The sequence below is a fragment of the Dendropsophus ebraccatus genome, chromosome 3 (genome assembly GCF_027789765.1).
Source record: "Dendropsophus ebraccatus isolate aDenEbr1 chromosome 3, aDenEbr1.pat, whole genome shotgun sequence".
NCBI lineage: Eukaryota > Metazoa > Chordata > Amphibia > Anura > Hylidae > Dendropsophus > Dendropsophus ebraccatus.
The window spans coordinates 56,465,871-56,490,374 of record NC_091456.1 but is presented as its reverse complement, the minus strand read 5'-3'; the positions used below and the strand labels follow the sequence as shown (position 1 = coordinate 56,490,374).

At 40.9% G+C, this 24,504-nt stretch overlaps 1 protein-coding gene across 2 annotated transcripts in view; it reads right to left on the bottom strand.

Annotated features, from left to right (window-relative positions):
* Positions 1-1,151: 1,151 nt before the first annotated feature.
* LOC138785647 (guanine nucleotide-binding protein G(q) subunit alpha) overlaps positions 1,152-24,504 on the bottom strand; it is a 122,213-nt gene continuing 98,860 nt past the window's right edge. Inside the window, exons 3-7 of one of the 2 annotated variants that reach the window (XM_069961810.1) lie at positions 20,166-20,320; positions 18,764-18,892; positions 15,752-15,881; positions 6,443-6,596; positions 1,152-4,202 (exon numbers count right to left, since the gene is read on the bottom strand). In XM_069961810.1, coding sequence (XP_069817911.1) covers positions 4,012-4,202; positions 6,443-6,596; positions 15,752-15,881; positions 18,764-18,892; positions 20,166-20,320 — 759 coding nt within the window. In that variant the 3' untranslated portion in view covers positions 1,152-4,011. The remainder of the gene's footprint in view (positions 4,203-6,442; positions 6,597-15,751; positions 15,882-18,763; positions 18,893-20,165; positions 20,321-24,504) is intronic. The other variant, XM_069961809.1, reaches the window with a different exon arrangement.

Genomic DNA, 24,504 nt, shown 5'->3' with positions numbered 1-24,504 from the left:
TAAATGGTGGGGTTGGAGACATCTTGTCTTTAAAGTCAAAAACATCATACAATGCAAACCACTGAATTCAGTTTTATTAGGCGTGGTAAGATGCAATTAGTGATGCAATACCAGAAGGGAAGGAAGAGCTTTAATTGTGTACAATGTACCACAAAAAGATAGTAAAAATGAGCAAAGCCATGTCCTGCAGTCCTTGCATTCCATTTCTCCACATTTCAACTCATACCAACCCTCCTTCCAAAAAAAAAATAATAATTTTTACTTGCACATTTAGAGAAACATATATACGTCACTCACTGAAGTGCTGTAAGAAACAGCAATGCATTTATATGCCCCCCACCCCCCACACACATATTTCTCCTCAACACTGAGGTAATTTGTGTGTGTTAGGATAACCTAAAAAATAACACTTGAACACCAGCACACCAAGATAGCCTGCACTTAGACATGTATAGTAACCTACCCTCACCACTGCAGTACAGCGCATTAGCAGTTGGTTTGAAATGGTTATTTGAAAAAAAAAAAAAAAGTCAAGTTCAAGGTAATTTATTTTAAAAGCACACATATTACAGTTTCCTTGTGCTAGTAATGCTCTAGGTTCCCATGCAGGACATTCAATGAAAACACTTGATTTTGGCAAATCTTTAAGGAAAAAAAAATTCTTTTTTTTGCCTACTATTTAGGTTTGAGGCACAAATATATCATCTGGAGCTCTATAAGGCATGACTGTTAGATCTGGAAAGACTGATACATTCTAAGTGGGGAATCCCTGTGTGTTAAATGTGTAGCTTTGTGCAAGAATGGTTTATGTAAATTATAAAAGGGAAAAAAAATGGAAATGGGAAATTAAGGAAAAAATTGCACTGGTAACTTAAAAATTTGTTCGCTTTCTGGAACTCATCACAGCCCCAAGAACATCCAGAGAAATCAGTCTATTTTTTTTTTTTTTTGCAATTATATATGCAGATGACAAAGTACTGCATGTAAGAAATCTCAGCCTCTCAGTCTGCTCTATATGTAAGGGTTGGGAAATAGAAAAGCAAATACAAATTACATCATGGCACCATGTCCCTATCTTCTCATGAAAGGTAACTGTAGAGAAATTGGTGCATAGAAATAACATGAAGAACCCCCTACCCCCCCCCCCCCAAAAAAAAAACAAAAAAAAAAAACAACTAGTACTAAATCTTGTGAAGCTTCAGTGTCAATTTTCATTTTTGTCACAGCATCATTGAGAAATAAAATAAAACAAAATATATATTCATATTTTCACGGACTAGAAATTCAACATTGGTGACTTTATATACATCAGAAGTGTAATAACACCTGGTAGAATATACTGTACGTATGTGATATACTTTATGTTAATGAAATACTTTTTGCAAAAGGTGTGTAATTAGGACCATTTAAGAAAAAAAAAAAGTTTGATTAAAATATCTATATATATATTTATATTTTCCCATTTTATACCCTTCCAAAAATTCAGGTTCATCCAATAGATTGTGACAAGCTTTCGAATCTCTCAGGTCTGAAAAGTTGTTGCACTCCCAAACTTGTGCTGATAGGCTAAATAAATACCCGTCACATTATGGAACACAAAACCTGAAGTGTAATCCATCCACATTCTGAACATTAAATGGAGTCCTCCAAAACAAAGCTCTTCAGTGTTGGCAATCAATAAACACTATCTTTTTTTTTTTTTGTTTAGACATCCATTATAAACTGTACCCATTTTTAGAAATAGTTCAGATGACATCTGTTACGTGGGTATCAGAGTATTTGTTTATAGTCAATATTTAAATGGTGAGAAATAAAAACAAAATCCTGATAGTAATAAACTAATAAAATGTACATTCTCCTTTAAAAAAAAAATTAAAAATAAAAAAAAAACACAAAAAGGAACATAAGTAACAATATTCGAAATGTGAATAAGCTATAGGACATACAATACAATTACAAAGATACATATTTATCAATACAGCACATTCAGTTTGCCAAAAACTAATGATTACAAAGCCAATATGATGCTGCCATATATATATATATATATAGAAATAGAGAGATGTATGTACAATGATTATAGCATTTATAATTGCACTATACCTACAAACAGTATTTTTCTTTTACTATACTTGTTAAATTACATGTATATTCTTGGGAAGCAAAAAGAAAAAAGTTATGGAGACCATTTTAGGATGGTAACAAATTCAACTTAACCCTTCCAGCATCTGAAATGTACAAATGTGTAGGAACTGAATTGGTTAAACATGAACATACTGTATTCAGTGTTTTTTTTTTTTTTTTTAATTCTCAGCTCATCTCTGCATCCCTGAGGCAGTGGCTTCAGCATTCATGACCCTCTCTTCCACCCCCCACAAGCTGCATAGCAATGAAACAAATGGCACAGCTGAGCACCTCCTCCACTTAAACAGCTTGCAAATCTTTACAAACTGTAAATTGTAATAACAAAAAAAAAAAACTGCAAAGCTGTGCAAAGGAAACTGTGGAAAGAACATTATTCTGTGCATTTCATAATCATCAAGGGACTAATACTTAGATTTTTTTTTCCTTTTTTAATATACTTTCTCATAGAAATCACATAACAGCAGGTCTGAACATATAAAAAAAAAGTTCTTGGATTACTCTACTTATACTTGTAACTGTTCTTAATAACATGAAGGTCAGCAAATGAGTGCACTTAAACCGTTTTGCAGGTTCTTCGAGGCTCACAGTAAGAGCTCTATATAAATATAAAAAAAAAATCCGTATGGCACCTCACCTCAACATACAGGGCACCAAAACATCTTTAAATACAAGGCTACCTGTAGGTAATGCATGCACGGATTGTTTGGCAAGTATAATGGAATACTAGGAATTAAAATACCTACTTTATGAAGTGAAATGGCTTATTTGGCAGGCATCAAATGCAGTTGGAACCTAATCGATCAGTTTTGGCATTTTAATGGTCTATGTACAGTACAAAAAAAAATTAAAAAAAAAGAGCCAGATTTGGCAACAGGATATTGGTTTTGCACAAATAATTAAGTCAGCTCTATAATAATACCACCTTAAAAATATTAAGAAAAAAAATGTATCTGTATAGTTGAACACACTGCACTAAGTTGGGGGAAGGGGGTGTTTAGTGTTCATGGGATTTAGGATGTGCAAGTAAAATATGAAATATCACCAACGGTTTAATCCCTATTCCCTTAAAAAAAGAAAAATGGCACGCTAAATTACCAGAGTCCCCTTCAGTTTTCCTTTGTGTATCTTGGTCATTTTCTGCAGACATAACACCTACTGATCTGCCATTTTGCCTGTCATCTTATTCTGTGGATCGCTAAAGAGAGAACTCAAGTACCCAACGCTAAATGAGTTCATTGAATCTTACCTCAAAGTGACGAGAGAGTACCAAAAACCAAATCTACTTTATACATGTCAATAATTTAAAAATCACAGTATCAATACTTTTTATCCTTCAAAAAGTATATAAATTAGCAAAGATGATGGCTTGAATTTTAACAAAAAAAAATAAAGTTATGCCTAATTAGTTTTTTTCTAGAGTAAGCAGCTCAGAAAGGGATTCTTAAAAGGGAAAGACTTATGGTAATTTTAAAGTCGAAAAGGTTAAAATACCCTCAAGAAGGAAACCAAGAGCAACATGCAGAATTCAACGCATTCTGCTCTCTCCTTAAAAATTAAAAAGCAATAAAAATTAAACAGGCCCTTGTGAGTGCACGACTTACAAATCAAAACACAAGTCGTTTTTTTTTTTCTCCTAGAAAATCGGTGCAGCAACGGTAGTGCAGCTGTTGGTTTTTCCTCTACATAGTTTAAATAAAATCATAATAATAATTACTACAAACTCTGCAATCATTCACAGAGCTCAGGACGGCAATAAATTAGTATTATGCAAATTGTTTCTTTTCTTCTTTTCTCTTATAGATAATACAGTCCTTCTTGTATTTCTTCAATGGCCCAAAGGGGGATTGGGAAAACTAGCAGGCACAGTTAGACCAGGTTGTATTCCTTCAGGTTCAGCTGTAAGATAGTGTCCTTGACAGCAGCAAAGACAAAGCGAATGTTCTCTGTATCTGTGGCGCAAGTGAAATGAGAGTAGATTATTTTGTCACTGTCTGGATTCAGATCTACGAACATCTTTAAGATGAATTCTCTTGCTGCTTGTGCATCTCGCTGGGGTCCTTTGAAGATGAAAGGAGAAACAAAGCAGAAAAAAATTAGGACTGGTGAAAGTCAACAATACCATAAAACTGACAGGTTACCATTCATCATGCAAAACCCACAAACGGGCATTTGCAGCAGCACAACATACAAACAAAGTCAACCACTCATGAGATAAATGTTGTTACAGCTATAAATAATCTCCTATATGCCCCCAGCATGGATTCTGGGCATACAAGTAAACTTTACTTTTATGTCCCAAAAACATACTTTGTAAAACCTATGTAGGTGTGGGGGAGGTACGGAGCACCTAACTAGTCATGGCTGGCAGGAAAGCTTGCAGACAATCACACCTCCCTGGGGGCGTCGGCATATAGGCGCTGGCAGCGTCACAAAGGTTCTGTTCCTGAGCACCAACGCTCCCAGGGAGGTGTGATTCCTACCAGCCATGACTAGTGAGGAGCTCCAGACCGCCCACATGGCTACGTCGGCAGCTTTTACAAAGTACAATTTTGGGACATATAAGTAACAGCGTTTTTTAATGTAACAATGTTTTTCTCATTATTATTTTCCTTTAAAGACGCATTCTGGACTTATTTATTTTTTTGTCCCCCTGCTGCACGCTGGCGCATACACTTACCAGCGATGATCGGTGTCCCATGGTACGGCCTTGTTCCGGTCCTGCAGTGCTGTTCAAATCCAGTGCACACTCACGTTACCGCTCTTCTGACCCCTCTTCTGTCTCCATGTCGATTAAAGGCTGGAAGTCACGCTCTTCCGTAGAGAATGCATTGGAGAGCATGACTTCCGGACTCCAATCAACATGGAGACAGAAGAGTGGTGATGTGAATGCGCGAGGGATTTGAACTACCCCACAGGACCAGAACGAGGCCATGCCACGAGACACCAATCATTGCTGGTGAGTATAGATGCCAGCGTGCAGCCAGGGCACAAATAAAATTCCAGAATTCTTCTTTAAGTGAACCACAAACTTTAAATGGAAATTGCCCAAAATGACCAATTTCAACAGTTTGAAAATACACAATTTTTGTCTATTATATTTGATTTTACATTGGGCTTTTCATGGTCTCAAATGGTGTGTATGAAGTGATCAGTCACTCTTTGAAATTATGGTATTTGTGCGGCTCTAATGTAAGTCTGTACTGAGGTGAGGTGTTGAAAATGATATGCATAAATCATGCAGCATACAGCAAAGATATTTGCAATCTTCTAGTATTGTTTGTTTAGTAAAACTTTTTTTGCCTTGGACATCGCCCTCCATGTTGGGGTCAGAAGCAGCCAGCTGTGTATTGTGGCCCTTTACTTGTGTTCTGATGTCTCCAGAGAGGAGGGAGAGTGATATACAGGCTGGTTGCCTCTGCCCTTTCATTTGAGTGATAATCACTAATCAAAACTTCTGAAATTGCATTAAAGGGTATCAAAATTCAGAAACCGCAGAAAAAAAAGACAAAAAGGAATGAACAGTTTAAAGGAAAAGTCCCACAAAATTGAAAAAGGCAGGCAGGTAAGGGGGTGCAGGAAAATAATAACGTAAGCTTACCTTTCCTTGTGCTCCGTAGCACCGCTCCCAGGTCAGCCAAGCCCAGCTGCCGATGTCCTGCCGCTCTTCCAATCAGTGACTAGGGCAGGACACTGCCCAATTCAGTGACTGGCTGAGCAGGCAATCGCTTAGTCAGGCTATGACGTTGCAGCTGGAAGAGTCGGGGACGTCAATGGGACCTGGGAGCGCCGCAACAGAGGGATGAGGACAGGTAAGTTTACTTGTTTATTATTTTCTCCCAGCCCCATCTGTCTGCCTTTTTTCAATTTCGTGGGACTCCCTCTTTATTACTTTCAACCAAATATGGCTGTTCTGTGGAGAAACTCCGATTTCATTCTGACACAAGGCAGGATTAAAAAAATAAATAAAAAAAAAAATCTGCTGCTAGAGCAAATGTTTCCTCTGACTGCCATGGGCAATTGTCTTGGTGATCAAGTGATTGGGACCATAACTAACAAGCTCCTGGTGTTGGAGTTGCTTTAGTGGATACAATCACTACCAAAAGAAAAGAGAAATACGTAGACTCTAAAAAGCTAGACAAATGCTGACGTAAAACCATAGTGGGTGATCCTAGAGATGTTAAAAAGAGGTGTTGATCATGTTTTGATGATTCCTGTTAAGTCATTTATGTTTAACCATGACTGGAAAGCGGCAGTGTACTTTTTAGAATTTGTCATACGACCATGAATTATCACTTACCATCATACTCCGGAAAATAATCAACTAGATGGGAGTACATTATTTTCTCCTCAAGGAGATCTTTCTTGTTTAGAAAGAGGATGACTGAAGAATTCTGAAACCACGGATATGTGATAATCGTCCTAAATAGTGCTTTGCTCTCTTCCATCCGGTTCTGCAAGAACAAGTTAAAAACATATTAAGGATACTAAAGTGCAATACATAGTCTAGGTGCCTGGCATCTTCAGTCATTTTTCGGGACAGTAATGTTTTGAGCATGTGACAATATAGATTTATAAGTAACAGTTTACTTGGGAAGAGACGTTTAAGGGGGGACACAATTAACCTATTTATAAAGAGAAATGGCCCATACAGAAAATATGGCAAAAAGCTGTTCCAAGTTAAACCCCTTCAAAAGAGAAAGAGGCACTCCCTCCTCCTGGAAAGAAAAAAAATGTTCAAATCTCCATAGGCGACAAGTCTTTACCATGAGAACTGTTAAGGCCCTACTACACAGTGATTATCTGTCAAATCAAGCAGATATTGCCCAATATAAGGCTGGGTTCACACTACGTTTTTGCCATCTGTTTTTTGCAAAACTGTACTATGTAATGTATTTAACTGTATATACATTGTCACAATCCATTACTAGCCTCGGCGCCCCCCGATGAGGTCACGGTTACTAATGACTGAAACGCGTTGGGCGAGGTGTTTTCATAACTGTATGAACTAATACTACATGAAACGTGATTGGTCTGACTGACTGTTATACTCGCATACTGAAACTGGACAGAGTAACTTGGATGGCGATGCCATCACGGTGTAGATCTGATTGATTGATACTATATGCTATCTCTGGTTACAGCTAATAGACCAACAAAGGTTCTTGACTGTACTGGACAATTCCGACATAGGGAAAGAATGGCACGACAGTGTGCATGATTCTCCACTACTTATTCAATTTGTAAATATTTGTACATATTGGTGAAGGTGTCACCTTAATAAATACAGTTGGGGGCTAGGTTCACACTATGTAACTGTGCGGCTGTATTTTTTATGCGGCTGTAAATGTGCGGATGAAACTCCGGCCGTGGGAAAAAAATAGACATGCGGCTCAAAACATACGGTCATTTACTTTGAAATCTGGTTTAACTAAAAATAACAAATAAAATCTTAAGAAAGTGATGCAAACACCTCTGGATGCATCTGGGAAAGCAGGGAAACAGTTTACAGGAATCGCTATTACCGGGGTTTGCGATCCTCTGCAGTATGCCGATGCCTCTCATGGTTAATCTATTAAAATAATAAAACACATTTTCGTTGTAATAAAGTGCCTTTCGTTGTTCAATAATTAAATTTAAACTAATCCATCATTTTGCAATTAAATATACTGTTAAAATAAATATATATATATATATATATATATATATATATATATATATATATATATAAATAAATGTATATTTATATATATTTATTTTTTGACAGTATATTTAATTGCACAATGATGGATTCGTTAGAATTAAATTATTGACCAACGAAACTGAATTTATTTCATCGAAAATGTGTTTTATTAATTAAATATTAATTAGTACAGGAAGCTCCATAAGCCGTTAATTCATATTGCCGGCAAAAGAGCATTCTGTACTAATCATCACTTTACTTTAATGAAAACATCAAATGTTTCTTCTAATTATGTTATCACGATAGCATTATTAGAAGAAACATTTAGAATTATATGTGCGCTCAGCTGATTGGCTGATCGGCTGAGCGCACATATAATTAGCGGGTCCGCAGCACAGTGACTTCATTGTGCTGCGGACCAGCGAAGAGGACACATCGGGGTGAGTATAGAGCTCTCCCCACCCCCTCCCCAGCACTGCACCCCTCCCAGCAAGGAAGGGGGGTCACTTAACCCCTTCCTTGCTGGGATGGGTGCAGTCTGACATCAGTCTGGCCCCCAAGGGGTTAAGGGGGATGCAATACATCCTCCCTTAACCCCTTGGGGGCCAGAATGTAAGCACCGATCTGTAAAGATGCTGCATACTGTAAGGTGCACAACACCGCTCACAATGATGGGTGTTGTGCTCCTGTTTGTGTGTTTTTTGTGTGTTTCTCCCTTTTTGTTTTTCAGATATCGGTATCCTGTGGATTACGTCGGATTCCGTGGACTACGTCGATGACCAGCGTTTTTTTAATGTTTTTTTTTTTTATAAAATGGTCAATGAGGGGTGTGGGGGTGTTTTTATTTGAATAAAAAATTTTTTTTAACTTGTGTCTTGTCTTTATTTCTTTACTTTATAGACTTAGTAGTGGAAGCCGTCTAATAGACGGAATCCATTACTAAGTTGGGGCCTAGTGTTAGCCGGTATAAAATGGCTAACACTAACCCCCTATTATTACCCCAGTACCCAATGCCACCAGGGGTACTGGGAAGAGCCGGGTGCCAGTGGTCCCGGAGCGTTAAAATTGGCGCTCCTGGACCGGGCGGCAGCAGGCTGGTAAGATTTAGGCTGGGGAGGGCCTAAACCAATGGCTCTTCCCACCCTGGTGTTACCAGGCTGCTGTCGTTTGGTTTTTAACCCGGCTGGTTATAAAAATAGGGGGGACCCTATGCTTTTTTTTTAAATTATTTATTTAAAAAAAAAAAAACGCATAGGGTCCCCCCTATTTTTATAACCAGCCGATCAGCCAATCAGCTGAGCGCACATATAATTCTAAATGTTTCTCCTAATAATGCTATTGTGATAACATAATTAGAAGAAACATTTGATGTTTTCATTAAAGTAAAGTGATGATTAGTACAGAATGCTCTTTTGCTGGCAATATTAATTAACGGCTTATGGAGCTTCCTGTACTAATTAATATTTAATTAATAAAACACATTTTCGATGAAATAAATTCAGTTTCGTTGGTCAATAATTTAATTCTAACGAATCCATCATTGTGCAATTAAATATACTGTCAAAAAATAAATATATATATATATATAAATATACATTTATTTATATATCTATTTATTTTAACAGTATATTTAATTGCAAAATGATGGATTCGTTAGAATTAAATTATTGACCAACGAAAGGGACTTTATTACAAAGAAAATGTGTTTTATTAATTTAATATATTAACTATTAGAGGCATCGGTATTCAGCATCATTGCCGGCTATTTTTGAAGTACTCCGTACGGACCGCCTGTCAATCCTCGGCCGCATGTCCAGCCGCAAACAATGGTCTTGTTCATTTTTTACGGGTCCGTTTACGATCGGGCCGTAGATTCATACATAGTGTGCACTGTGCAGCCGTATATCGTATACTTTCCAGCGTACGCATGAACCACCAAAAATACCGCCGCACAATTACAGCCGCAAATACAGCCGCACAGTTACATAGTCTGAACCTGGCCTGATTAAGCATATCCTATTCTTGTTATTATTCCGGTTTTATCTATGGATGGAAGTCCATATGCAGGGACAGAGGGTTAAAATTAGGGATGGTCCGAACAGAGTTCGGTTCGGGTTCGTAAAGACCCGAACTCTCGGTAATGATTCCCGCTGTCTGCCCGCTCCGTAGGCTGTATCCCATTTTTCCAGGCGGTCCTCCCGCTGTATCCACCCGCTTCACGGAGCGGGCAGACAGCGGGAATCTTATGCCGAGCGTTCGGGTTTATACGAACCCGAACCTCAGAGGGTTCGGAACATCCCTAGTTAAAATGGACGTGCTGTTTTTTTTTATTTATTTTTTTAATCAACACAGCCGACAGAAATTTTTCTTTATTTGGATGAATTTTTTGTGTGTCTCTTTATTTTTCTAGATGCTTACCCCAAGGGTACATATCCTAATACTGAAGGACTTTGTATGTTAAGATCTACAATATATTGTTTACCTGCTGTTGTGTGCTTGACTTTTTAGTACTGGTGCTACAATTTGCTTGGAATATCCAGGCAGACACAGAGTGGTGTAAATTTCTATGTTGGAGGGAGGGGATTGCCTTACAAATACGCCATTCCTATTTCTTTAACAATCCTGCCACTTAGTGGTCATTGCTGGTACTGCTCATACAATTCAAGTTTTTTATTTTACTATTAGAAATGAGTGCAACTTGAGCATGCTCGAGTCCAATAGTTCAGCATTTGACTCTATAAAGTTAAAGATACATTCAATGCCACAGGAATGCATATGCTGTGATATGTACGGTTTTGTGGGTCCAGTTAGCAGGTGATGGGTATACGAGTGTAATTTTGCATGCATACTTATTTTTTACTTCCACTATGGTTAGTAAAGTAACTTCTCTATCTTGGAAAGTATGTGGTCTGGGAGACACCTAAGTGTACAGCTATGTTATAGTTCTTATAACCCTATCTACCTGTCATTGTCAGCATGCATGAAATACATTTGACACAGGATACCACCCCATTCTAAATAGCTCTTGGGTGTGTCCTTTATAGTAGTGCATAGGTCTATCCTGTTTTCTGTCTTGCACAGGAAATTGACCAGGAGGGGGAAGGTATATTTGTATATACTGTAAATATACACAGCTAAATGTATTCTCTCGCTCTCTGTATTCACTCTATATATTTCCCCCCCCTTTCTTTACATTTGTTGTGTGCCATCCAAACCTACCTGTGATAGTGTTGGGAGATTTTAACTTTGTTAATTTTAAATTTGTGCATCTACTCTGGGACCAAAGAGTGGTGGATATGCTTTTCCCACAATTGATCCCACTAAGTTTGGCTGTCTGCTTTTCCGGGGTTACCCCCGACTGAGATGTGGCGAGTGTGTCGTCCCTCAGTTGAAGCCTTCTCTTGTTACTCTTTTTCATGGTTCTTTGTCCCACAGATTGTGCTTGATTATTATTACAATGAAGACGACAGAATATCTGCCCTGTTTTTATTTCCCCTCTGGATCCAATGATTAGGTGAAGCCTTGTCAGCTGCAGACTGAGACCTCGGTCAGTGATTGGCTGAGCGGCCTGTCAGCTAAGACAGGCTGCTCTGGAGCTGCAGCGTGGGACCCAGTGAGAAGCAGAGCGCAGGGGGAGCCCTGGACCATGGATAGGTAATGTATGCACTTTGCATATCGTCAGCCGCCGGCCGTGCACCGCTATTACACGCAGCGATGCGCGGTCGGTGCCCGACAATTATAGGTCCAGACCTATATCAACGATTAGCCGATGATCGTCGTCATTGGCTGACCGTTGTGTTTATTACATGGATCGATAATCGGCCAGATAGGGCAGATTATCGTCCTGTGTAATAAGGCCCTAACAACAGATCCTCAGGAAAACTGAAAAGACCTTTGGGGGGCTCCTGTGGCCAGAGTTATTAAAGGGAATCTGTCAGCTGCAACAGATGTTCCAAATTGCTCACACTGTTAGGGCCGTATTACACGGGACAATTATTGTTCAAAAATTATTAGATCGTTCGGATTTAAACAATAATGGTTTTGTGTAATAACAGGCAACGATTAAATGACCAACGAAAAATCGTTGATCGTTTGTTAGAATCTGTAACTATTTTCCTTGTTGATTGTTTGGTGTGATGGTGCGTTTACACAGGCAGATTTATCTGACAGATTTTGGAAGCCAAAACTAGGAATGGATTTGAAAAGAGGAGAAATCTCAGTCTTTCCTTTATGACCCATTCCCTGTTTATGGTCTGGCTTCAAAAAATCTGTCAGATAAATATGCCTGTGTAAACACACTATAATAACATGCAATTCGGTCGTTCCCTGGTCTATCAACCAGGAAAGGACTAGCGCAAGTAATCATCATCGTCCTGTGTAATAGGGTGAAAGATTTAAGATAGTTTGTCATTTCGGTCGTTTGAAATTGGTAAGCTAGAAAAAAAAACAACGACACGAGACGGTAAAAGCCTCTCACCACTCCTTCATCCCCAGTGTTTTTATTTTCCCTGAGGGCAGGCACTAGAGGAGGGAGGTCTATCGTGAAGATGAGGAGACTCCTCTGGAAATTTTGACCAATTTTCAAAGCAAAGACCCCCAATTGGAAGCCTTAGGCCTTATGTCCAGTGTTTTTCATGATTTTGTCCGCCCTGTGAAAAACACTGGATGTCTGTTGATTGCATCTATTTGGATGAGTTGGGTTGGGGATTGGGAGGCGCTGGTGTTGTCCGTGGGCAGAGTGGCGGGCTGACAGGAGTGGGGAGAGCCGAAAGCAGCGACAGGAGCGGCAAGGATCATGGCACGGATGGTGTGGATGCATACATAGGATTTAATAGGCCCTAAAATTGTTTGTGGTCGCAGATAACAGACAATTTTACAGGACATTTGAATAAGGCCTAAGAGGCACATACATTCAGAATTAAAAACTCCAGGATTAGAAGAAGTACAGTTACTTTCTTGAAAAAAACAGTACCACACCTGTCTCTAGGTTGTGTGTAGTATTACAATTCAGCTCCAATCACTACAATAGAACTGAAAGGAGAAGTCTGGCAAAAAGTATTGTATTGCCCCCCAAAAGGTATACAAATCTTCAATATACACTTATTACAGGAAATGCTTATAAAGTGTTTTTCCCCTGCACTTACTACTGCATCAAGGCCTCACTTCCTGGATAAAATGGTAATATCACGACCCAACTCCCAGAGCTGTGCGGGCTGTGGCTGCTGGAGAGGATGATGGCAGAGGGATGCTCAGTGTCCCTCCAGTGCCCTGTGTCCCTCCAGTGCCCTTTGTCCCTCAGTGTCCCCCTGCCATCATCCTCTACAGCAGCCACAGCCTGCAAGGCTCTGAGAGTCGGGTCGTGACATCACCATTTTATTCAGGAAGTGAAGCCTTGATGCAGTAGTAAGTGCAGGGAAAAAAGAACTTCACAAGCATTTTCTGTAATATGTGTATATTGGGGATTGTATAACTTTTAGGGGGCAATATAGTACTTTAATTAAAGTTGTTACCGGACTTCTCCTTGAACGGCAGAACCATCCCAAAACCAAGAATAGGAGAGGTGCTGTTTCTGAAAGGAAAGACCTGTGTTTTTGTAATCCCGGACAAACTCTTTGATGCAAACCTACTCTGTTACTTAAACACAATGTATGGAGCAAAGGGAGAGACATACTTGTGGTGGAGCTGTACCCAATTCACAACCACTTGGAATACAAACTGGCTACTCGAGCTGACTTGTCTCAAGGTCTTTGGGAGACGGGTGTTTAATGGGGTGCATAAACTGATTCATAGGCAGTGGGATTAAAGGGGAACTCCAGGTAGAGGTTAAAAAAAAATGGAACTTCTGGAGAAGCATATAGCATTACTTACCTGTCTATCCCAGTTTTGAAACTACCAAAAAATTGATTTGTTTAAGGGGTTTTTGTCTGTATTGGGTTTATGTCCTTCCTGGTTGAGCAGTTCCGGGAATGCAATGCTTTCCCTCAGCTGATCATCACAGTACCCCACCCATCACAATCAGTAAAATTTGTGCTGCACCTGCTTCTGGCCATTCAAAGATGGTGGATCACTCAGGGGATTGGGGGATCCAGCCAAGCCTCCTGTGAGATCACGCCCTGCCCCCTGTCTGTGTGTTGCTGAGCGCAGGCTGATGATGCAATGTGAGACAGAGGCATGGAATGTGAATTGGCACAGAGGCCATTTTTTTTCACTTCCTGGATTTCTATCAGCTACCAGTTTGGCAGAACCGCAGAGATACAGTAATACATTGTATAGACACATCTATATAACTTTAATGTACTTTTAATAGAAAACAAGTTTTTCTTATCCTGAGTTTCCCTTTAGGGTGCTTTCACACACACCGTATCCGCAGCGGATTTTACAGTGCGAATTTAATGCTGTGTTCATTCATTTAGTCAAATCCGCTGCGGATCCGCAGCAGAAAATCCGCTGCAGATCCGGTAGGTGTGAAGGCACCCTTAAAGCAATTAGCACATATATGTCCAAATATGAAATTTCTTGTGCGCAATTCTGCAAACTATAACTTCGCCACAAACTTGATAAGAAAGAAACACCTTAGTAATTATATGCAACACTGGATGGCCTACTAAACAGCACATTGAAGGTCTCTGTGGGTCTCATCTTGCACACACATATAAACACTATTCATAAAAAGTGAGCGATATTGGCTTGTGAGTGAAATTTCAGAAAAATCTAAAAAGTTTACACTATAGTGATATTATTTTAATGAGAGTAGGACATTTAAGTAGAAGCATGCAATGGTGATTTCCTCACCTTAAACAATTTAGTAAAACAAAAGCCAACCCTCTGGTCATTGAGGTTCTAGGGTACAGAGTTACGAGCCTCTACGGGGAGACTCAGCTGTTCCCATAGGTTTTTATGGGATTCAGGTCTGGAGAAAGTGCAGGCCACTCCATTTAAAGAGTAACTGTCATGTTTTATTTTATTGCAGAAATCAGTAGTATAAGCGATTTTAAGAAATTCTGTAATAGGTTTCATCAGCCAAAAAAGCCTCCTTCTGTACTCAAGAAGCAATCTCCCAGCCTCCCCCCCTGACTTCTTATCTGTGCATTATCAGGCAAACACGTCTTCATTACAGAGAAGCCAGTGAAGACGGTTTCTGCTCTCTCCATTGTAAGCCTATGAAGGGGGGAGGGGCTGAGGGAGATGAGGGGGCAGGAAGAGGTGACAAGGTGGTCAGCTGTTTGTAGACTCTCTGGGCACCTAAAACGCTGGATTCAGGTGTCAGAAAGGTCAGTGCTTATCTATGATCTTACTGAGAGAAGATTGCAGGGTGTTGTGCTTTGCAGGACTGCTCCGTGCTCAGTCACTCCTAACAGCCAACTCTCCATAGCCACATAATGGACACAGAAATCCTGCTTCATCTGATGTGAGGGGGGAGGCTGGGAGATTGCTTTTTCAGTACAGAAGGAAACTTTTTTAGTACATAAAACCTATTACAGAGTTTCTTAAAATCGCTTGTACTGTTGATATTTAATGTTTTCAGAAAAATGACAGTTACGCTTTAGGTCCTCCAGTCTCCAGTAGCCATTCCCTAATAATGTAACCTCGATGAGCTTGAGCATGGTCGTCCATGAAGATAAAATTAGGTCTGTGTTGTTCATGCAGAGGAAAAATTACTGGATTAATGATGTTACTCAAGTAGTATGAGCTTGTCTTGGTACATTCACAAAGTGAAGGGTAGTTCTGTATTAACTAGACACACCGGCCCACACTGTATATAGGACAGACTTGTAGATATTTCTAGAGATGTTTTATTTATCTTAATGGAGCTAGCAGAAATGTACATGTATGCTGCAGAAACAACCCTACCAAGATGCAGAAATGTCTACAACAGTTCCTCCACATAAGAATATAACCTGTTATACAAAATGGAAAGTTACTTGCCTCATTGTCAGACTCCACAAGCACCTGATCATATTCACTAAGGGCTACAAGGAACATTATGGAAGTGACATTTTCAAAGCAGTGTATCCACTTCCTCCTTTCTGATCGCTGGCCTCCTACATCCACCATTCTACAAAAAGGAAAGCAAAAAGGTTACAGGCCAGTGATAGCGTTACAATAACTGGAGTGTGCACTCCAACAACTAGGCAGTATAAAATGCTGTGGTTACCTTTATTTAGGGGTAGTTAGAAAAAATATATAAATATCTTGTCAGCATAAATGTTTCTACTAAAGTAAGTAACCCCACGTGCAGACAGGTCACCTACCCAGGATTCACTGTATGGCTATTTATTTTTTTATTGACTGTTAGCTCCAGTGCCAAGATAAAGCGGTTGTTATTCAAATGCAAATGAGCAGAAGTGCCCAGGAGGGTGTTCCTCCCTTCAGGACCAGGCTAAATTTTTGCTTTTGTGCTTTCTTTTTTTCCTCCTCATGTTTAAAAGGCCATAGCACTTCCTTTTGACCTACAGACCCACATGAGCCCGTATTTTTTGCACCACTAATGGTACTTTGCAATGACAGACTTAATTTTTCCATAAACTATACAGGGGGGGCGGACAGGGGTGTATGACTATACAGGGGGGGGGGGGGGGGCGACAGGGGTGTATGACTGGACAGGGGGGGGGGGGGGGCAACAGGGGTGTATGACTATACAGGGGCGGGGGGCCGACAGGGGTAGATGACTATAAAGGGGGGGCCGACAGGGGTGTATGACTGTACAGGGAGGGCTGACAGGGTGTATGACTGTACAGGGGTGTATGACTATACAGGGGGGGCAGACAGGGGTGTATGACTGTACAGGGGGGGGGGGGGGGGGCGACAGGGGTGTATGACTATACAAGGGGGACGGACAGGGTGTATGACTGTACGGGGGGGGACAGGGGTGTATGACTGTACAGGGGTGTATGACTGTACGGGGGGGGTGGGGGGGTGGGAGGGGGGACAGGGGTGTATGACTATACAGGGGGGCGGACAGGGTGTATGACTATACGGGGGGGACAGGGGTGTATGACTGTACGGGGGGGGGGTACAGGGGTGTATGACTGTACAGGGGGAGACAGGGGTGTATGACTGTACGGGGGGGGGGCAGGGGTGTATGACTGTACGGGGGGGGCAGGGGTGTATGACTGTAGGGGGGGGACAGGGGTGTATGACTGTAGGGGGGGTACAGGGGTGTATGACTGTATGGGGGGACAGTGGTGTGCTACTATACAGAGGGGTGGATAGGCATGTATGTATGACTGTAGTTCCCTCAGTAACAGTACAAGGCTGTAACTTAGGAGGAATGAATGGGCTGCAGCAGGCAGGATAAGCTATAGGAGACATTGCTGTGTGTGACATCCTGCCTGCTGCAGCCCATTCATTCCTCCTAAGTTACAGCCTTGTACTGTTTACTGAGAGGACTACAGGTCAGCTGCTGCTCCAGCTCTGAAATGCCGGCGTCCCTACACACACACACACACACACACACACACACACACGTGCAGCACTCGCCGGCCGGATGTGGGGGGCGCTCAGATGGGACCCGACCGGTGGGGGGCCTCGGACGGGTGAGGTAAGGTGGGGAGGCCTCGGACAGGACGGGACCAGACCAGTGGGGTGAGGGCCTCGGACGGGTGAGGTGGGACCAGACGGGTGGGGAGATCGGGCGCTCGGCGGGCATTCTCACCTGGACCCTGCTTCTGCTGCTCCTCCTCCTCCTCCCCCCCCACCTCCCGCTCTGATGCCGGCGTCCCTGCACATAACGTGCAGCGCTAATGCCGGGCGGCGCACGTGTGTGCGGGGGCGCTCTGACGGGACAGGAGAAGGGAGAGGGCGCTCTGAAAGGAAGATGGAAGTACAAAAATACCGCAGATACCGTCCTGGCTAAGTTAAGGTCGGTTAACCGACGCGAGTGACGGTATCGGTATTTTTGCGGTATACCGCCCAGCCCTATCTATTACCATCCTTATAATGCTTTTATCCTTTGGTATATGGGGTCATTTTTGTGCCATGATCTGTACTTTTTTATTGGTGCCTTGTTTGCGTATAAGCAACTTTTTTATCACTTTCTATAACAATTTTTCCAGATTTGTGGTGGCAGAAAAAAAAAAAAATTCTGCAATTTTGCACCGTACGCCATTTTCTGTGTGAGATCAGGAATAAGATAATTTAATAGTTTGGGTGATTACGCACGTGGCGATACCAAATATGTTTCATTTATTTATAAAAATGGGAAAAGGGGGTGATTTACATTTTTATTAGGGGAGTTTTTTTTTTTTAATTAATGAAAAAACTTCATTTTTTTACACAGTAATTAGAGGTCCCCCTGGGGGACTTCTAATACAACTACAGTGATCTACCATATAGATCAATGTAGTACACATAATACAGCACTGATCCAATAGACTAGCAGATCAGATCTATTGATTACCGAGCCAGGATGAGCGCTATTCTGACGTTGAGGCCTGGCCGGACAAGTTGAACGGATCGCCCCTCCGCGATCGGATCGTGTGTGCGGGGCAAGGGGGGTATGATCCGCTGAGACCACCAATGAGCAGGGGAAATAGCCATTTAAATGTAGCCTCAACTTGGACAGCTGCATCTAAATAACTAATTAGGGAGCACAACAATCGGATCACTCCCGCTAATTGCTGCGGTCCTTGGTTACTAATAGCATTACGGCAGTTCAGAGTGGAGTCACTGCGCGACCCCTCTCTGATCTCCTTATTCGACCCAGGACATACAGTTAAGTCCTGGGTCATGAAGGGGTTAAGCATGACTTTTATTATTATGTTCCCACCACCTCCTGCCTGTTCTGGTTTTCAAACTTTGTCCAAATGACCTTTTTATTAACCAGGTCCAAACCGATCAGGTTTTTGTCATCTGCAAAATCCCCCCCATCCCCACCTTACCTTCCTCACAAAACACAAGCAATACAAAAGGCAATATTTCTACTGCCTTAGTCTTTACCTGAAGATGACACTTTGTAAATCAAATGGATATTCAATTATTCCTGTTGTGGGCACTCTGACCCTAAGCACATCTTGTTGGGAGGGTAAATATCCATGATCTGCGATACGGTCCAAGTCATTAAGATAACTATAAATGAAAGAAAGCAAATATTGCTGTTGTAAATCACAGCGTGAAAAAGAAAAGCGAAACTGCAAACAATTCACACATGCATTGCAACAATATAACAAGGCCAATATTCAGTCCTGCAGTATAAACTCAAAACCTTATGTCTTATAAATAGCTGTGCTGGTCTCAAGATGAATGAAAAGGTTAGGTTCGTACGACGAGCATGTGACAGATTAACATGGAAACGTGACTTTTCACAAGAGCAGCAGAGTGAAACTATGTAGTTCTAATAAAATGGCAAAGGACTGGAAATGGAGACAAACCTGTCACATCATAAAAATGGACATTTTCCCCATCCTTGACTGAAATAAAAGTTTTTTTCCAGTGCAATACCCATAATGGCCTATCTACAGCATAGGCCATCAATGGTTGATCTGCAGGGTTCTGACACCCCAACTGATTAAAAGGGAAGTCCGGGCAAAATAATTTTAAGATATGCTATTGCACAACAAAAGTTATGAAAATTACTAATAGACACTTATTATGGGAGATGCACCTATAGTACATTTCCCTGCACTTACTGCAGCATGGCCTGTTCAGGTCTCTGCAAAGTTGGTGATGTCATGTCACATAACCTGCCGCCACCTGCTGCAGCGGTGGGACAGACTAGAGCAGCAGGAGTCGGCAGTTGATGATGTGACCGCCAACTTTACAGAAACCTGAACAGGCCATGCTGTAGTAAGTGCAGAGAAAATGCACTATAGGTGCTTTTCCCATAAGTGTCTATTAGTAATTTTCATAACTTTTGTTGGGCAATAACATATCTTAAAATTATTTTACCCGGATTTCCCCTTTAAGTATTCATGGCCTATCCTGTAAATAGGCCATGAATAGTATTTTATTGGAAAAGCCAATTAAGGGGCCATACACAAGTAATGAACATTTGCCAAACTTGCTAATATTGCTAGGACTGGTCGACCATTTAAAATAAACCTGTTTCACTTTCATACTGCTGTAACCATAAGTCATTGTGGGGGTCCTCAGTAGCCTCTCTTTCACCAGCCTCGATTGACAGATCTTCCACTACCCCTACAGGGTGAGATCTATCATTTGAGTCTAGTAAGGGGGAAGAAGCCGCCAGGGACCATCCTGAAAACTTACTGTTTGGGCAGCATGAAAGTAATATGTGTATGGGGAAGGGGGTAGGAAAAAAAAACAACTATTAGCATTCAGTCAGGTACTATCTAGGTGTATCTAGATTTTTTTTTCTTAAACAGTAAAAACCATTACTTACTATTTAGTGGAATCAGACAGTTGATATTCCCGTCTCCTATCATAGCACTCTTGTATGCCAGGGTCGTTCCATAAATATTTTATTGCATCTACATAAGGATTCTCAAATGTTGACACCTTCTCTACATCAACTTCCCGAATTAACAGTGCATGGCCCTTTAAGAGAGAAAAAAAAATACAATAAGTAAAATTACAAGTACAAATGATTTCAGAATATCTCAAATTGGATAGATCATGAGTGCATAAAAGAACAAGAACTTAAAATAGAAACGTGAAGAGGTACTAAACTATGGGGTTATTTAGGATTATAGAAACCGGTCTCCTTTTCCCCCCACAAAACAGTGGCACCCTTGTTCATTGGGTATTTCTTGCAATGTAGCTCAGCCTAGATTACATGGGAAAAATATAGTAGTTTTCAATCACAGACATTTGCCAGATCTTTCTTGTCCAGGATAACCAACTTCGACTGTATGGCCCACCCTTCTCTATGGGCAGGGGTAAGCCACAGCGAGAGCACTCTTGCTGTGGCTTACCTCTCTGTGAACAAAGAGGTCAGGAATGATTTCCCATTACGGCCCCCCTATCACCACCGACATCATCTGTCAGTGGTTGTACTAGATGTTCCCATAAACCTTATACTGGTGTCTGAACACGTCGCTTGCACAAGCCTAAGGCGCATAGGGCCGATATGGTTTGTGTGCCACTTATTAAGTGGAGTTGGGCAATAATTCTCCACAATCAATGTGGCTAAGGTTGCGTATTCACAGAGAGATTTATCTGACTGATTTTGGAAGCCAAAGCCAGGAATGTTCTCTGTTTAATGTCTGGTCCTGGCTTTGCCTTCACAGTTCTGTAAGATAAATCTGTGTGTTTAAACGTACCATAAAACTCACTATGCTTAAACCACACATCTTTTAGGCTGGGTTCACACTACGTTTTTGCAATCAGTTTTTTTTCTTCAAAAAAACGATGCATGTGTGTGCATCAGTTCTGATCTGTTTTTCCATTGAATGTCATTATTAAAAAAAAACGGATCAGGTTTTTTTTTTAATGGACACAAAAATGAGGTCGACTACGTTTTTGCGTACATTAAAAAAAACGAATCCCATTTGATCAGTTTTTTTTATAATGGAATTCAAAGGAAAAACGTATCAAAAGGGATGCACACACGCATCCGTTTTTTGCGAAAAAGGGATGAAAAAAATGGATTGCAAAAACAGAGTGTGAACCCAGCCATACACTAAAGTCCGTACTGACAGAAGAGGGGCAAAATTTACTAAAAACACAGAAAAGTCAAAAGGAGAAGATTTATCAAGCTGTGTTATACCATTGTAAGATTCTTTTTGTCGTCCTATTAGAACCCTACTTTCATTTCTCATACTGCTCTGCTAAAATGAAAGCAGAGCTGTGATTGGTTGTTAATCACAGCCCAGCTTTCCTTTATCAGAGCAGTATAAGAAATGAAAGTAAAGCTCTAATAGGACGACAAAAAGAATCTTACTATAAGGGTGCCTTCACACGTACCACAGTACGTATTCACAGTGGATTTCAGCCTGCGAGTTTGCAGCGAAATCTGCTGCGAATCCATGTAGCGTGCAGTTCAATGGGGTTACATACCCGCAGCGGAATTTGCATGGTTGATACAAAAGCTTGTTCAGCTACATTAAAAACCAACATCAGAAGCTAGTATATGATTTATTCAAACCATATTGCCTCATGTGCAACGTGCAGGTCTTCAGATACACGAGTTTCTACGCTAAACTGGTCAGCGAACGCCAACCACGCAAAGCAAGTGCAAACGGGAAAGGGGACTTGTGTATCAGAAGACCTGCACGTGGTACATGAGGCAATAGGGTTTGATCAAAATTATATACTTACTTCTGATGTTGGTTTTTAATGTAGCTAAACAAGCTTTCGTATCAACCATGGGTGCAATGTGCAGCCATTTCTGTTCTCCAAGCTTCCGCACTGTAAGGTAGAAGGCACCCTAAAGTAGAGTGATAAATTTCCCCAAAATACTTTTGAGCAAAATGAGGTATGCACAAAATGTGCCACCTTTTAATGCCAGAAAGCAATGACTGATTTAAACCTTGGTTTGTTTATATGATCCTTAGTAAGTCACATACTTTACAATGTATAACTATAAAATATGTTGGTTAGTAAACAATGGCCATCTGCATCTTGGATCAGGTCATCAAAGGGGTTGTCAGGAGAGCAGCTATTGAACATTGGGTGCATGTATGTGTGTGAGCAGTATATACGCACAAGGCTTACTTGCAGTCTGGCTCTTAATAACTCTCAGAAACCTTCCTGGTTACCAAAGCTCAGTTCTCCTGTTTCCCTCCACTGACCTGTATAAAACATAGTTCCTCACATACAGGGATCTCACTAATTCTGATCTGGTACCTAATTTCCTCAATTCTTTTCTACTGTCCCTATGTATTTCTTATTTGTGCTCCATGTACTTCCCTTTATGCACTTCTATAAGCCTGTATATGTAAAAAGGGAAAAAATAGTACTGCAGAGAAATTCATTCTCTGTCTAAGAAAGTGACACATTTCTGTGTAGTATACAGGCTTAGGGTATGTTCACACTGAGTTATTCAGGCGGCAGTGTCGGACTGGCCCACCAGAGTAACAGAGGATCCTCCGGTGGGCCCCCAGCTTTAGAACCTGCACTAACACTGAATGACATGTAGTTTCTCATTGGTTCTTCATTGGTGGGCCTCCAGGATAATTTCCTCTGGTGGGCCCCAGATACCCCAGTCCGACACTGTCAGGCGAAATGTAATCCCGCCTATGGGAGCGTGCGTGCTCCTCCGCTGCCGCCACTCTCCACTGAAAGAAGTGACATGTCACTTCTTCGAGCGGAGAGCGGCAGCAGTGGAGAGCGGCAGCAGCGGAGGAGTGCGCGCTCTCCCTTAGACGGGCTATAACACACTGAGACAAGCGGAGTTCTGCCGCCACATTAAGCCTGAATTACTTAGTGTGTACATACCATTATGGAAAAGTGCCTAGTTATGATTTTATGTAATACACAGTATTTTTTGGTACAATTATTTTTTGTATCTCTCAGTTGGTTTATAAAAGAAAGTGATTTTTAAATTAAATGGATGGACACCTTCTCAGGATGTGAAAAAGTAAGACATATGTAACTGGGAAAACAAAATTACGGAAATAGAAAAATTTTAATTAATAAATAATCTTGTGTCCCTCACCATTTTCTATTGTTCCATTAGTTTTACAGATACCGTAAATAAAATATACATGCAAAATATAAATATAACATGCAATAAAACGTAGACATTAGGAACGCAGTCATATAAGGAGAGCATAATTATTCAGGGAAGTGTTGAAATGAATACAGAGATTCTCTATGCTGAATTGATATTTCCTGTTACCACAGTGCGTCAGTGTGATGAAGGTGATCAGGTGCTCAGAAAACCAGTAGTGGGCAGGTAATTATACATTAAAGTTGAGATGTTCCTTGCCACCTGGCGGACATTGTAGTTATAAGTGACATTGTAGTTATGGGTGACATCAGCATGCCGGATGTTGATTGGAATATCCCTTGTGCATTTCTATGCAAAAGCAAGAATATAATAAAAGCCCTTACGGGGGTATCTCTAAAACAGCTTGTGAGGTCACCAACCAGAGGAGAGAACATTCTAGATATAGTATTTACTAATAGGGTTTGGGTGTCTGAAATTAAAGAGAAAAAAAATTTAGGTTCTAGTGACCACCAATATGGTTTATGGTTTGAAATACAAACTCACTGCCTGCAATCCCATACTGAAACCAAAGTACTGGGATTTTAAAATAACAAATTTAAAGGAAATGGGGGAGTGTATAAATAATGAATTAAAAAGGATGGAATAAAACAGCTGGGGTTCAGTGGGCAGTCTTTAAAAATGTCACATTAAAGGCAACTAGATTATATGTACAAGAACTTAGCAAAAGTCGAAAGGAAAAAGAAACTTATGGTTTACTAGAGATGTAAGTGAGCTTATAGGGAGAATACAGAGACTCGAAGTGTAGCTGACAGAGAGGTGTATAGGAGGCTGATGTTTAAGAGGAACCTGTTTAAAGGTGAATAAGGTGATAGGTCCAAATGGTATCCACCCCTGGGTTCTTAAAGAACTGTGATCTGTAATTGCTGCCCCCCTGACAGATCTGTCAGCAATGTCCTTGAAGCCCTTATTGCTCCATGTAATAGGACCCTTATACCCATCCACAAGAATGGGAGTAGAGAAGAGTCCAGTAACTACGGGCCAGTTAGCTTAACATCTGTAGTAGTAAAAATGATGGAAACCCATCTAAAAAGAAGATAATGGATCACCT